The 16,454-nt window shown below is 44.8% G+C and overlaps 1 protein-coding gene across 1 annotated transcript in view; it reads left to right on the forward strand.

Annotated features, from left to right (window-relative positions):
• The first annotated feature begins 1,561 nt into the window (after positions 1 to 1,561).
• SCARB2 (scavenger receptor class B member 2) overlaps positions 1,562 to 16,454 on the forward strand; it is a 68,806-nt gene continuing 53,913 nt past the window's right edge. Inside the window, exon 1 of the mRNA XM_082653983.1 lies at positions 1,562 to 1,971. Coding sequence (XP_082510109.1) covers positions 1,855 to 1,971 — 117 coding nt within the window. The 5' untranslated portion in view covers positions 1,562 to 1,854. The remainder of the gene's footprint in view (positions 1,972 to 16,454) is intronic.

Raw genomic sequence — 16,454 nt, forward strand, 5'->3', positions numbered from 1 at the left:
TTGCCACCATTTTGAATGCATCACAGCATCTCACCAAGTCGTCAGCAAAGTCTCCCAGCTGAACCCCCTGTTCCCAGATTCTCACTGATGGCAGCTGGGAGGCAGCAATGCACTGGGTAGAAAAAGTGAGGGCTTTGGAAGTCACCGGGCCTGCATTCTGGTCGAGGCAGGATTCACCCCTCAGTAACTGGTTGAGCTTGTTAGGTTACTCACCTCTCAGAGCCACGGTTTCCTTGTGTGCAAAACGGGAATACTACTACCATAGTGGCCAAGAAAACGTACTCTCAGAACTTGCAGTGCAGAGCATAGCTGACCAATGGTCCTGTCCCAGCTGCTGAGCCCTAAAATCTATCCTCTGATCCTCATCCCCAGCTTGGTGCAGAGGCCAGTTTCCTAGGGCTGCCACCAGCCCAGGCCTAATGGCAAGAAGCCTATTCCTGGGGGATGCTGGACTCCTGGGACAGGGCAGCTTGACTTAGGTTCCCCCAAGGCCTTGCTGAACTTTCTTAGAGCTTCACTGTAGCATAAGATGCTTCCTTCCATTCAGCCTTCCCTCCTCACCTTTCTCCTTCACAAAGGCCACACCTGCATCCCAGGTCCAGCTTCCTGTCCAAGTGCTCCCATCTGGCACTGGCTTGGGGGAACTGGGACAAACAGCCACAAGGCTGCTGTGGGTATTAAATAGGTGTGTGTAAGCACCTAGCCAAGGCCTAGCATATAGTTGATGTTCATTCAACTCATACTTCTTGAGTCCCTGCTGAGTGCGGACTTTAGCCTGGCTGCCTTGGGACATATTGGTGAGCAAAGCAGATGAGAACATCAGGGCCACCTGCTTGAAGCCTCTTGCTGACCCCACTGAGCAGGGATAAAGTCTCAACTCTCCTATGGGACACAAGAGCCCTTGAAAGTCTGACCCCAAGGGGCCTCCACACCTCTCATCCTACACTGCACACCTGAGCCTAGAGTCAAAAGTAACTTCTTTCCTCCTACAATCTTGCTTTTTCACCCCCAATGTCTGAACACAGCTTTTTCTTCTCCTCCAAATACCTCTTCCCTCCCTTGCACACACCCCTCACGTGACAAAACAAACCCTTACCCATCCCCCAAGGCCCAGTTCAACTGTGAGGTCCTAGGTCGCCGGGGCAGAGGTGTGGTAGGCACAGATCTCAGCACGCACCTCGTCAATGTTACACTGCGCCTTAATTGCGGTTCACAGTGTCCCCGCTAACTTGTGAGCTCGTCTAGAGCAGGCGCAGTATCGTATCCATCCTGAATCCCCCGTGCTTGGCCCGCAGCTCGTATCTGAGGAGGGGGTAGAGCCGGGGAGGGCAGGCGATTTTTCCGGGGTGGCCGCGGGGCCTGCGACGAGGGGGCGGGGGGCGCTGCCGGGCGGGGATCAGGGAGCCGATGGCGCTGGGGGGCCGCCGGGACTGACCGCGGGTCGCGCGGGCCGAATCGCGGCAGCCGCTGCGGGGCACATGACTGCGGGCTCAGCCTCCGCCCCGCCCGCTTCCCCGCGCAGTTGCCGGCTGTCGCCTCCCGGGGCTGCGGAGAGCCCGGCCGGCGAGCGTCCCCGCCCTGCGCGCTCCCTTTCCCTCGCGAGCTGCGCCACAAGGGCGTCGCGGCTGCCCCGGCCAGGGAAAGCGAAACCAAAGCGCGCCTTCCACTCCCCATCGGCCGGCCGGGGGCAGTGGGGCCGCGCTTGTCCGGCCGCGGAGCCGGGAGCCAGGCGCATCGGCCGGGCCGCAGGCGCCCGAGGGTCCCGGGTCTTCCGGCCGCTACTGCGGCGGCGCCTCCCTCCCTCCCTGTTTCCCGTCCAGTCGCCGGCCGCCGGGCCCGTGAGCGGTGCGCGGAATGGGCAGGTGCTGCTTCTACGCGGTGGGGACGCTGTCTCTGCTTCTGCTGGTGACCAGTGTCACGCTGCTGGTGGCCAGAGTCTTCCAGAAGGCCGTGGACCAGACGATCGAGAAGGTGAGGCGTGGCCGGCTGTGTGTGTGTGCGTGCGCGCGCGCGTGTGTGTTTGGGAGGACACTTCCAGCCCACCCTCCCTCTGCTAAACCTTGTGCAGGGAGGATCTGCACCCCGGCGAACCCTCTAGACTAGAGCCCTGCTCTCCTCCTTGTCTTCTTGGGGTGGGTTGGTAAGGGTTAAAGAAGGAGGAGAGGAATGAGAACGCTTCTGTTCCTTTTAGAATAATAAACGAGACTACGGATCTAGACTTTTAAAGAATTCACTTCTCTTCTCTTGTTTGCATCCCCGCCCACCCCGGGCCCTCCCTACGCCCCAATTTCTGTTGGGCCCAAACTCATTTCCCTCCCACTTCATGAAGAAACAAAACTAAATGAAAGACCCCACAGGTGTGTTGGCTGCTTGCTGTGGCCTTGGAAGTGATGTGGGGTGGGATGCGAAGCGGGTGTGTGGTCTATTGTGTCCTTGCCTTCCTGGGCTGAGCCCACGCTTGGTAGCCAGGCCAGGCCTTTGGGCTGGGTGACTTTCCAGTCCATCAGAGTCTGTGCTTACCGGCCGACTTAGATGTTTGATACCTTGTACCAGCGGTCTGTGTTGCTTTGTTTCACCGTGGATTCTTGCTCTTCTCAAGCAGCCGTAAGCTTCAGGCAGAGATACATTTAGATCCTTAAAAGAATCTGAGCCCATCTCTTCCCCCTAGATGTGTATGCTGGAGAGCTGGTCATTTCAGATTTCTCCATCCTATGACTTCACCAGTAGTCATTTCTCCTGCCCTTTCACCCACACCCACCAACCTGTGTGGAAAGAGGAACCAGAGAGAGTTAATGGGATCGCTTTTTCCTTTAAAAAAAGATTATTGGAGCAGCCTTTCTTGTTAGCACCCGTAACTGCATGCCTAATTTCTTCCACTGGTTGACACTTGCCCTTGGCCAGATAATAAAAGCCCTGGGCCTCCTCCAAGATTGATCACTGCACTCCCCGTTAGCAAAATTGTTTCGTTCCAGGTGGCAAAAGACATATTCCTTTAATAGAGGCTTTTCTAAAGGCCATCAATTACTTGAAATCTGACGGTTAGAGGCAACTTAAAAAAAAATGCCACGGCAAAGCATAGTTTAATTTTTTTAAAGTTCACATTGCCAGTGGGAGACAAGGCCCACTGTCTGAGCTGCTCAAAGGCCATTCATTGTTTTCTCTGAGCACCCATGTTCAAAGAAAAAACTAAACTGAATCTCTCCACGCTTGTCCACCTGCAAATCCATGGCAAGATTGTTTAAGGAGGTAACCTCTTGCTTGGGTGACTAGAGTTAAGCAATCCAATTGCAGCCAATTGAATTTTCTTGTGTGGGTTTGAAAGGCTGTTTCAGGAGAGCCCGGTAGGTTGAGTGATCTCCGCCATGTCTCAGACATTATCAGCCTTCTGATGCTCTGTGGGTGTACATTCGTGGGCGGTGCGCAGGGAGGATGCCGGGCGGTGTGGGCTGTAAGGCAGCTTGGCTGGGGCTTGAGTTGGTGTTGATATTTGGTAATTGGCTTTTAAAGGTGGTTTTCTCCATGAGGAACGGACTCTGATCTGACTGATAAATTATAGTACAGAGGAAGTGAACTTTCAGAATTGCCTCACCCTGTTAAGGGATATCGCACAATGTGGTATGTGAAACTAAATGACAGGGCTAGTTTCTGTGGACAGGTGTGGGAATATTGTAAGGCAACCAGAGGTCACGCATTACCATCATTACCATTCTGCTTTCCCGGATCACCTGTAGGATGGTAGCAAGAGGTGGTGGGAAAGAGGAAGGTCTCTGCAGGTCAATTCGTGGGCATGAATCCTGGCTCCCCTGTGTACTAGCTAGGTTACCTTTGGCTGGTGCATAACCTTTCTTGATTTTAGGTTTTTCCATGTGTAAATGGGGATAATAACAACTCCCGTAGATAGAAGGACTATAAGAATTATTAGAGAAAATGAGTGTACTTTTCATGGAGTATAGTTAGTATGTATAGTTATTTGTAAATGATACCAGTTTTATTTTCGTTAGAAGGCACGTAAGCAAAGAAAAAATACATGAGATTTGAGGTCAGGCATCCTATGTTCAAATCGTAGCCCTGACATTTCCAAGCCTTCTGCCTCTGGGCAAGTTACTTCTCTGAGCCTCAATTTCATTCCTCGGAGAAGTGAGGATGTTAGCCATCTTGGGCACAGCGGTGCGTTTACCGTGAAGGTCAAGAAGCTCACGCTTTGGGTCCCTCGCTTGCACAGGCCCTTCCAAAGCCTTCTACCTAATTCTGTATCCAAAATGTTCTTTTCTTAGGGAGGGCCCCCACACCCTGTACGAGCTTCACACAAACCCAGGATCTGCCTCTGTGTGTGCTGTTGTGAGACCAAGTGAGGTAATCGGAGCACAGTATCAGGCACGGAATAGGTGATCAGTTATGGCTGCCATCATTCTTTCCATTAACGTTGTTATGGAAAATTCATTCATAACTTGACTTTAATATACTTGTAATATAATCCACTCTGATACTCCCAGTTCTTAATTTTTTCATTTGAAGACTGTGTCCTGTCTTGTCTACATCAAAAAGAGAAGAGAGAAAAAGGATGAAAATCAAATGAGTAGGTTGGGCTAATTGTGAGAAGCCTAGTAACATAATTCCTATTAGAAGAATTTGTCTCATGTGGTAATTATCTTTGATCCCACAGTAGCCAAGGGTGATTGAAGGGAGATTTTAATTTTGGCCATTGAATAGAGTGGAAGGAACCAAGACAGTTTGGTTCCATTCTTGGCTTGTTATATTATGCCTTGCATTGGGCAAGCCCTGTAATTGTTTCTCTCTACTTCTCTCAATTGCAGAAGAGGCAGAGTAATGCTTCCCTCCTTGGCCCACACCCACATCCTGGGGGATACTCTGAGCATTAACCAGGCCTTCTCTGTCGAGCATTTTAACCTCCCTGAAGACAGAGCTTTGCAGAGACCTAGCGATCTCTTTTCCTCCCTAGAACCTGGAAGGGCAGGATTTTAATGTGACATTTCATCTGGTAATCCTGCTAATTGTTCTGACACCTAGTGTAGTGCCTGGTACATGGTAGGTAGCTAAAAATCCTGCTGCCTCACTTTTGATCATTTTACTTGAAAGAACAGTGTCCTAAGAATCAGCAGAACTTGGTTAAAACTCCTTTTTCTGTCACTAACAAATACTTGGATTAAACTGGACAAGCCAAGTAGCAAAGTATTGAACCTCTCAAACCCTTAGGTTCCTCATCTTGAAAATGGGGGTAATAAGAATGCCTACCTTTGGGTTGGTGCAAGAATGAAATAAAAGGATTGATGGAAAGCATATAGCACAGTCCCTCCCAAGCACCTGACTTTGTTATTGTTATTTGTATAGGCAACATATTTGTACAGACAACAGTAAACATTTGTTATTGTTTCCAGCTATTTCTTTCTCATCTAGGAACTGAAGCTTATATAGTAAAGTTCCTTCTAGCTTCAAATTTCTGAAATTCTATGACACAGGCATACAACCTGTGCTTGAGAACAACTCTGCAGCTCAGGATATTAAATTTGCCTTTAGGCTTGTTGACGGTTTAAACATCTCCCAGAAATTAGGACACAGAGCTGGCCAAAGTCAAGGCTGGCTAATAAGAGATGGGCTGGCAAGGGAAGCAGTGAGAGGGCAAGAGACTGTTGACACTTTGCTTCCTATTCACAGACCAAGGAAGAACGATAGCCTTAGGTCTCAGCGATGAGACAAACGGGACAGATTCCCTTACCCTTTGCCAGAACCTGAGTCTCTGGGCAGGTACCAGCTGGCCTCCATCGGGAGCCAAAGCAACTTTGGAGTTGTTCTAGTGCCTCAAGAAATAAAATATAATCACTGATAATTTAACCAAGTAACATTGATTGGTGAATATGTGGGGTCTTTTTTAAAGTCAAATGAGTAAAACATCTTCATTGTTGTTTATGTAAAGACAGTCAAGTATATGTAATCTTAAAGGGCTCCTTCTTGCCCGGCTACCTCATCTCCTTAGCTGTCTCTTTTCAGAGTTAAGAAGACATAGAATCTTAGATTAAGAAAAAAACCTTAGGCATCACTTAATCTGTTATTTTCTAGTCAAGGAAACTGAGACTGTGTCAATGTTGAAATGGATGGTGGTGGGTATCGAATTACCTTTACACCTATGTGGCACTGGATACGTTGCCTGTGACAGTTCTGGCTTATTTACACCTGTTATCCCGGAGCAGTTACTAGCACCTTCTTTCCTTTCAAAAGATTCGTGGTGACAGAAAATTCTACCCTCACATATCACATCGTCCTCCACTTCTTGGCATTAAAGAGGGGCAATGCTCTCTGAGGAAACGAGGCACCCTCACGCGAGCTCAGGAAAGAGCTAGCCGTAGGGGCTTCCCTGGTGGCGCAGTGGTTGAGAGTCCGCCTGCCGATGCAGGGGACGCGGGTTCGTGCCCCGGTCCGGGAAGATCCCACATGCCGCGGAGCGGCTGGGCCCGTGAGCCATGGCCGCTGATCCTGCGTGTCCGGAGCCTGTGCTCCGCAACGGGAGAGGTCACAACAGTGAGAGGCCCGCGTACCGCAAAAAAAAAAAAAAAAAGAGGTAGCCGGCTTTTTATAAAGCCGGAAGAGGAAGCTCATAGAAATCGAAGGGTAAGAACCACAGCACAGTCAGGCCTCCTGCCAATCCAGTAGAAACTGGAAAGTCAGCAGGACCAGGCACACTCTGTGTCTCCCACGTGTTCCTCTGCTTTTCCCACCAACCAGCTTCCTCTGTTTCCTCTGGCCCAGGCTGTTTCCTCATCTGGACCTTCCCCAGCCCTGACCCTATATGACTCTTCAGCTGCTGAGCCTCCCATGAACATGCTTCATCTCTCAGTTCCTTCCTTCCAGATTCGTGATAGAGTCATGTGATTGGCTCAGCACAAGCAGAAACCATAGATCTGTAAACAGAGGCCGTATCCTTGCCAGATTCTTGAACTCATAAGCAAAATTATCCGACTCCTCCCTGGCTTTTAGAAACATGATCTGGTGACATCAAAATTATATTATGTTTCTTTCAGCTGTTACTAATTCATGGTGACCGTGCATGCATTCATTACTAATGGTTAAGACAATGGAGGAAACCAGTAGTTCTCAGTGTTGTCCCTAGACTCTAGGGAACCACATCAGAATCACCTAGGGAAATTTAAAAAATAGAGACCCCACCAGCCCTGCTGAATCAGAGTCCTTCGGAACAGTACCCAGGTCAAAGAGCTAACCATGAAGTCTGTGACTGGTTTGGATGGTGATTATGTTAACCCATGTCTTCACTCCTTGAGATGACAATTCTTTTTTTTTTTTTTAACTCTGTATTTTATTCTTTATTTTTGTTTATTTTTCTGGTAAAAAAAATACATGCCATTGTAAAAAGTCAGACAATAAAAATTAATAAAAGAAAGATTACCACTGTTACATATATTGTTGATTAATCCACATTTTTTCATTGTGCATATATAGTAATACATATACTTTACAGAAATGGGGTGCTTCTATTTATTTTTAATTTGCTGTATTTATTTTTAATTTCAACTGGTATGACTAACATATAAAAGAGTTGATAATTCTAGTTGAGGGCCATTACTCTTAGTAATTACTATTATTCTGCACGTTTACATTAAAGGACATATCTTTAGGGAGGGAGGGGAAGGTTCTAGATTGTGAGAATCGTTTTTGTTTTCTTGTTGAATAAAGTACAAGATTTCATTGTCGGGCCGCAGTGAAGGGGCCATCTGTTCTGCCAGACACTTGCTTGTTTCCCAGGGAGGAATCAGCAGGTGGGATTATAAGATCATTAATGAAAACACAGGATGTTGGCCAAGTGACTGGGCATTAATGGCCTATATCATCAAGATATATACTCTATATACAGGATACATTACATGAAGCGACTGTTTTTTTTTTATCAAAGCTGGTAACTAGTCAAAAGCAACCGAGGAAAATAAAGGCTACTTTCAGTGTTTGCTCTCTATATCCAAAAGCACTTTTAGGTATATTCTTTGGCAGTCATCTGTTTATTTAGCAAATATCAATATTTAATGAGTGTGAACCATTTGTGAGGCGGTGTGCTAAGAGCTATGGATACAATAGTAAATGAGACACAGTCCTTACTCTTATGGAATTTATGATCTAATTCAGAGTTTTGGGGCTCAGACCCTTTTATTCTCTTAACAATTATTGAAGACCCCAAAGAACCTATATTTCTGTGGGTTATATCTATTATTTACAATATTAGAAATTAAAACGGATACATTTTTAAAACACAAGAATACACAAACACATATTCCGTTAGCTGTCAGAGCGATGACATCATTACAAGCTGTGTGACCTCTAGAAAGCTCCTCTGTATGCTCCTGAAAGAATGAGTGAAAAAGGAAGATTATGTCTTAGTATTATTAAGGAAATAGTTTTGACCTTGGGGAACCCCCTGAGAGGGTCTTGGGGACCCCCAGAGGTCCTCAGACCACCCTTCGAGAACTACTGATCTGGTTTTCATTTAATTAATTTTGTTGATTTTTAGAATAATTTAAAAAATAACATAATGTCTCTGCTTTACTTCTGTAAGGCCAGTTTGGAAGCTATATTATTAATGTTTTCAAACCACCAGGATTTTGTTTAGTTTGTTATTGGGTTGGCCAAAATGTTCATTTGGTTAGTGAATGTTCAATAAAGTTCTTGGTGAAAATGAAAAATGTGTCTTTTATGTTTACTTAAAACCGAACGCACTTTTTGGCCAATTCAATATATGTTCATATGTCCTTTTAGTTTCATTAGTCCAGTGTGAAGGATAGTAGTTTGGGCCATTGGTGATGCAGGTTCAGCAAATCTCCTGTCTTTTCCTGCATGTGACACAAACTAGACTAGAACATAAGCAGCTCCATAATTGAATTCCTTGATAATTCCCCTCTAGCTTCAGCCCTGCCAGGGATTTTCTATTCGTATGACACAATTTAGTATTTAAAGCTAGCCCGAAAGCTCTCTTTGAAGGTAGCTTTGTATCCTCTTCCCAACCTGCTGAATGAATGTCATACAAAATAGATGGTCAGGGCTTCCCTCGTGGCTCAGTGGTTGAGAGTCCGCCTGCCGATGCAGGGGACACAGGTTCGTGCCCTGGTCCGGGAGGATCCCACATGCCGCGGAGCGGCTAGGCCCGTGAGCCATGGCCACTGAGCCTGCGCGTCCGGAGCCTGTGCTCCACAACGGGAGAGGCCACAGCAGTGAGAGGCCCGCATACTGCAAAAAAAAAAAAAAAAAAAAAAAGATGGTCATTAAACATTGTGTGGATGAATGGAAGAACGAAAACTTAACCTCTTCAGGATGATTTTGTTTGTATATTGTTATTTAGCTTCACATTTTTGTTCCGCTCTGTAGGCCAGTGGTCACGTTTGCCTCACTAATAGTTTATACCTTTAAAATCTGGAAAATTCACCAAATAATCCAGCTTTCCAGCTTCTCCGGAAACGTGTGGCTGTTTTGCAGTGCTGACCCCATCACAGTCCTCTGTGGCAGCAGCCTGGGCAGAATAGAGGCTGCTAACCTCCCTCCCTGTTCCCACCACGGTCACACCCCTGTTGTCCCCTGACTGCAAGGCTCAGTGAAAATGCCCTTTGTCATGGTGCTTGCTCTGCTGTCTTTCATAGAGTAGAGAAATATCTGTTTGTGTTTGATGCTCTTTACCAAAAGAAGGAAAATGAAAGATAGCCTGTGTTTAACAAAATGTGTTTAACAAAAATGGGAGAGGGCATATTTCTGTGTAGAAGTGAATATTATTGCTGGGATTTGGCCTGCAAATATGTACAAACCTGTACCTGCTTCACTCATTGACCTTTCCCACGGGGCTCCTTTGGCATCTGAGTTTTATACTCTTTCTAGAGAAAGCAAGGCAGAATGCCATTGTTATGGGAATGTAATCATTACTCTTGCAAGTCCCATTTTAAGGATATTACTTTTAATACTATATTTCTGATAGTCCACAGTAATGGAGGGAAGAGGAGACGTAGAACATTACTTATTTCATCTTTGAGAGATATAATCACAACCAAACAGATTGTAAAAGAATGACTGGCTCCACAGGTTATACACAGAACCCAGCATGATTGTCACGGCCACACTTCTTATTGATTCACATCTTAAAACACTTTCTCTCATCCACTCCTTCAGCCTCTTCCCCCCAACACCCCGCTGACTGGAATCCACATATATTTCCCCAGTTTTCACCTGGTCCTTTTGATTAAGTTTCTGTCTGGTGGCTGCTTTTTCTTTAGGCTGGCAGTTCTCAACCTTGGTTTCACATTTGTAATTACCTGGAAGCGTTTAAAAAGTCCTCTAGTGTGTATTTTGTAGCAGGAGCTTTTTCAGGATAACTCTTCCATCTTCTTGTCTTGTATGTAATTTTTTTTTAAGGGTCAAGTTTTTTTTTTATATATATAAATTATTTATTTGTTTATTTTGGGCTGCATTAGGTCTTTGTTGCTGCGCGCGGCCTTTCCCTAGTTGTGGCGAGCGGGGGCTTCTCTTCATTGCGGTGGCTTCTCTTGTTGTGGAGCATGGGCTCTAGGCGCGTGGGCTTCAGTAATTGTGGCTCATGGGCTCAGTAGTTGTGGCTCGTGGGCTCTAGAGTGCAGGCTCAGTAGTTGTGGCACACGGGCTTAGTTACTCTCCGGCATGTGAGATCTTCCCGGACCAGGGCTTGAACCCGTGTCCCCTGCATCGGCAGACGGATTCTTAACCACTGAGCCACCAGGGAAGCCCCCCTTGTATGTCATTTTATAGACAGAGTAGCAGCTTACACATAGACTAACATTTGAACCTCAACTGTCAGATCTCATTAGCCGAAATCGTTGGAGTTGCAATTAAAGCAAAATGAGTTCAACAACAGTGACATTAAAAAAAAAAAAAGCCAAGGCATTTGTTCTTGAGTTAAAATAAGGTCAGAGAATAAGGGTAGAATGTTAATGGCAGTGTATTTCTTTTCCCTCAACAGAGAATTTAAAAAGGTAAATAGTGCAAATTACATACATTAATTACTTACATTAATTAATTAATAAGAGTCTGCATTGAGTTTGCTTGATTTCAGGGAGAAATTTTTTAAATAATGCACACCAACTGGTGTTTTGATATATGGTGAGTTTTATCAATCTGGAATCCAATGAGAATCATCCACATGCTATTAGATCAGGTTCTCAAAGTTGGTCTGCATCATCTCTGGGTGAATTTAGACGATGTAGATGGCAACATGGTTGCTGAGTTTGTGTTTAATTATTAAGTAGCACTTTGTTGAACTAAAAGAACAACCAGCAGTGCTCTTGAAGCCTGAAAATTTCCTTTTAAGTATTACTTACTCCCATCAAGCCTAATGCAATTCCCTGAGTGCTTATTTTTATCATCTGGACGTGGCTTATACCAGCATAGCTGGTTCAGCAGCCATCCTTGTGCTGCCTTCCAGAAAGAGCTCTGTCAGGCTGGCTTGCTTGTGTTGTATCTTGTGGCTGTACCAACTCATGTCAGCTCTCAGCAGAAGCAGCTAATCCAGCCCATACCTGGGGGAAGGTGGGCAGTTGAGTGTTGCTGGTGCTCAAAGGACCTGTCAGGGGATGACAGAGGATGGCAGGTGATGGGCTGCGTCAGGTCAAGAGCCTCAGACTTTATCCTGTGAGCAGTAGGGAGAGTGTCTGTCCTGATAGAACTCTCTGGAAGCTGATGTGGATAATAGCTTTGAAAGGGCCAAGGCTGGAGAGAAGGAGACCAGTTAGGAGACTACCTGTTACCTAATTACCTATTAGGAGACTAGCTAATACTGAACAGTATTGTCTCAGTCCACGCCGGTGATGAAATAGGCACAGGAATAGAAGTGGAGAAGAGGAGGAGGTAAACTCAACAGGACTGAGTGATTGATTACGGGAGACGATCATGAGTCCCTTTTTCGGTCGCGTTGATGTTGAGCAGCCTGTGAGGTATCCAGATGGGGATTTTAGGATGTATCCATACAGTTGAAATGATCCAAATAATTTCAGGCATAAACCCCTCTTTGGGCCCTGCACTGTTACATACAGGTCAATTTTGTGTCCTTAGCTAAATGTCTTCTTGAAACAGGGCCTACGCTTGTTGGGCATAGAGAAAGCTCTCATTATATACATATTGGCTAATTAACTGAAAGGTAAGCTTTTCAGTCCAAATGATTAACTTGGCTGTTGACACGACAGATTGACCATGTAACTTGATCATCTTTCCAATACCTCTTTTGATGGTAGTGCCACCATATTATGCCTGGAACAATTCATCATGTTCTGCAGTATCCAAAGTCACATTGTAAAACTGATTTGGGACCTTGCACTGATTGTTAATTTAGCATAAGTGGAAAACTCTGCTGGTTACAGGTTTGGCTAGTGGCCCAGGAAGGTCTTGGAGCCCAAGTGATGGTTTCTCTACAGTTTCACGGTCTTTCTGGGGGAGGTTGCCAGATAAAATGCAGGATGTCTAGTTAAACTTGAATTTCAGATAAACTACAAATAATATTTTAGTGAGTATGTCTGTGCAATATTTTGATTCATTTCAATTTATCAGTTGTTAGCATCCTCCCATATAGACGTCATCTCTCTCTCATACACTTTTTCTTGAATTATTTTAATGCAAGTTGCGGATATTACAGCACTTTGCCCCTGAATCCTTCAGCATTGCATCCTAAGAATTAAAGCATTTTTGACATGGCCTGTGCAATATTTGGGACATCCTTGGGCATCCTTTGTTTTTATTCACTAAATCTGGCAGCTCTACCCTGAGGGTGCGATGGTGAGGCAGCTGCTAGAGTGGCCAAGCATGGGCTTTGCAAACCCACAGACCTAGACTTGGTGGGATTTCACTTGACTTACTGGCTCTGTGAGTTTGGGAAAGCCGGTGCCAACATTTCCTTATCTGCAAAATGGGAATTCTTACCTTGCAGGGCCAGCGTAAGGCTTAGAGATCCTGTCCATAAAGCCCTAGCACAGCACCTGATTCCTGGAGACTTCCAGTAAGCAGCATTTTAGCAATGATAATCGTCCTTCTCTGAGCTGAATGTCAGGGAAGGAGATAAAAATAAAGAAGCAACTGTTTTAGAAATGTTGGCAGCTGCATTTATAAACTCCCCTCTGTTCTCTCATTCCCCTTCCCTACTTAATGTGTACACACACACACACACACACACACACATGCACACGCACCACCCCACACCATCCACTCTGGGATTTACAGTGGGTTCCGTGACAGCCGTTTAGCAGGGGAAGAAAAGAGACATGTTAAAGGTACAGGAAAAACCAACACTCTTGAGAGCACGATTTGAATGGAATCCAAGGTGGTCTGAGACTTGTTTGAGTGTTGACTCAGCTAAGAGTAACCAGGGAGAGGCCAGTGATGGGGGTGGAGGAGAATCCTGGATTGTCACAACACCTGCTGTCACTGTGGCTCTAGCAAGCTGTCAGGGATTGTTCCTGTTAGTAGGTTTTCATTTGCTTTGTTTAGCGAAGGACTCCAGTCTACCAAATGTTTATTTCCATCCCGGAACTTCGTCATCCACTTGAAACTTGGAGGAACAAGTTCACATCAGACTGTCATGAGGACAGCTAGTCTTACCCTCCCTTCTGGGAAAGATTTTGCCTTTCTTCTTTCTGGGAACTCTTCACCTTGTCTTTGGACTTTTTTGGCTAAGCTGGATACAAACCAGGCAAGATAAACTTGGGCAGTTAACCGTCTGTTCACTCACACTGACTGGATCTTTTGGGGTTCATAATTCTGAGATGATTTTCTTCGCTCTAATAAATAAATGAGGTTGCAAATCCTTTTTTTTTAATTGAAGTATAGTTGATTTACAATATTGTGTTAGATTCAGGTGTACAGCAAGTTGATACAGTATTATATATATATACACACACACATATATATATCTATATTCTTTTTTTCAGTTCTTTTCCATTATAGTTTATTACAAAATATTGACTATAGTTCCCTGGGCCATACAGTAAATCCTTGCTGTTTATCTATTTTATATATAGTAGTGTGCATCTACTAATCCCATACTTCCAGTTTATCCCTTCCCACTCCGCCTTCCCCTTTGGTAACCATAAATTTGTTTCTATGTTTGTGAGTCTGTTTCTGTTTTGTAAATAAGTTCATTTGTACTACTTTTTAGATTCCACTAAATATTATATATTTAGAAATTATAGATTCCACTAAATATTATATGATTTAGAAATCATATAGTATTTATCTTTCTCGGACTTATTTCACTTAGTGTAATAATCTCAATCTCTAGGTCCATGCATGTTGCCGCAGCAAGCCCTTTCTCACTGTGAAGTTCTTCGCACACTGTGACGCTTGTCAGGAAAAGCTGGCGAGGAACACAGAGTGTTACATCAACCGTCCTGACAATAACAGGAAAAGAAATACTCTACAGCCCAGTGTGGCGGGTGGAGGCCCTTGGCGCTTGTGAGGGAGAACTGACCACAGCTGAGGAGGCATCGGCCTTACCTCTGTTTTGCAAGGACAGAGGAAAAGCTAGATGATGCTGGTTCTCTGTATCTGTTCCTTCTGCCTTGCCTTGGGGTCTGTTCATACATTTTGTAGAATCTGAGTTTCTTTCTTAGATTTTCACTTACAAAAAAAAATGATAAGGGAACAGTTATTTTTTCTGCTTACAGAATTAGTTTACTTCTGTTGTAAAAAAAGTCCAAACAACGCAGAGAAACATCACAGAGAGAATGCGAGACCCTTCATAATCCTGTTGCATAGAGATAAAGGCTACTGGACGTTTAGTGTGCAGGCTTAGTGATTTTGAGGGTAACTAAAAGATTGAAATTGTAAAATTATCTATATATCACCCCCCTGGTTTCATGTTTGCATTTTATCTGCTGGTCTTGTCCACACTTAGGCATATTTTACATTGTCTGCTTTTACCATTTAACATAGATTATGAACATGTTCCTTAGGTCTTTGTAGTTTTTATCATTCTAATTGCTTTCTACTCCAGCCTGTGAATTATCATATTTCACTAAGTCATTCTTGTCCTGTTCAACATTTTGGTTATTTCCGATTTTATACTAATTCCTTGCTGTTTCAACCTAAACTGAATTTTATGTAGGGCTGGAAGAGAGAATCATGACTAAAGACTTTTTTTTTCCCCCTCTTTCATTGTTTAACATTTGTTGGGTTGTCTATATTTGAGCAGACTCCTGGAAGCGACATGATTCCTTTTTTTCTTTAGACTAAGTCCTGAAACCCTGTCATCCCCAACCTGAAGACGGTAATAGTCAAGATCGCAGTCACCACTTACTGAGTGTTTTGAGCATGGCCTGCGATAAGCGCTCTGCTGAATCTTCATTTCATCCTTACAACAATCTTAGCCAAACCCTCCTTCCCACGTATGCCAGTGTAACCTTCTGAAACACCTCTTGCCTGTGTCAATGCAAAATAGGCAACGTGGCACAATAGTTAGGAGTGTCAAATAAAAAACAAATCTGATTGTAAAGGGGAAAAGACTTTGCAGTAGGGACAAGGGGACTTGCATTAGGGAGAACCTCTGTGTGGTCTGCAGGGCCTCAAGGCTTAGCCAAAAGTGTTTTCCTTTTACAGGGAAGAGTTCATGGGGCTGGGAAGGAGGGAAACCTAACCAAAGTCTGGGTAACAAACATTTTTCCCCCCAGCTTTATTGAGGTATGATTGACACATAAAAATTGTATATATTTCAGGTGTACAATGGGATGCTTGATAGGCACCGTGAAATGATTACTGCAGTCAAGCTAATTAATATATCCATAACCTCACGGAGTTAATTCTTCGTGTGTGTGGTGAGAACACTTGGGATCTACTGTCTTAGCAACTTTCAAGTGTACAATACAGTGTTATTAACTGTGGTCACCGTGCTGTACCGGCATTTCACTCCCATTGATCAGTGGGGTCAAGCTGTTCAGCTAATCATGAGGAGGCAAAAAATGGGAATCTGGAGGGTCAGTGCCTAGCCTTGTCTTAGGTAAAGAGAGACATCTGTGAATCTAATTCACGTGGGGAAGGGTGTTTCTTTGCAGTCACCCATTTCCCGGAACACGGAAGCAGAGATTCCCGAACCATTACTGTTTTCCAGGGGCATGAGGCTCCGGTCAAATTCAGCCCTGCCAGGAGCACAGGTTTGCAGTGAGTCCTGGGGTGGGAGGCTGGCTGCACCCTCTGCTAGCAAACCTCAGGCATTCACCTAACCTCTTTGAGCTCTGGTCTCCTGAGGTGTAAAATGGGGACGATGATTTCCCTCTTGTAGACTATTAAGGGGATGAGATGAGATAAAGTGGCAACATAATGCCTGACTCTTGATAGTATTCTGCAGCTCAGAAACCTTCTATTCCCCCTCCTTATATATCATATAAAATCTAGGCTCCTGGGACCCCAACCTACCTCTCTAAATCAATCTCCCTACTCCCTAG

The sequence above is a fragment of the Grampus griseus genome, assembly GCF_964374135.1.
Source record: "Grampus griseus genome assembly, chromosome: 4".
NCBI lineage: Eukaryota > Metazoa > Chordata > Mammalia > Artiodactyla > Delphinidae > Grampus > Grampus griseus.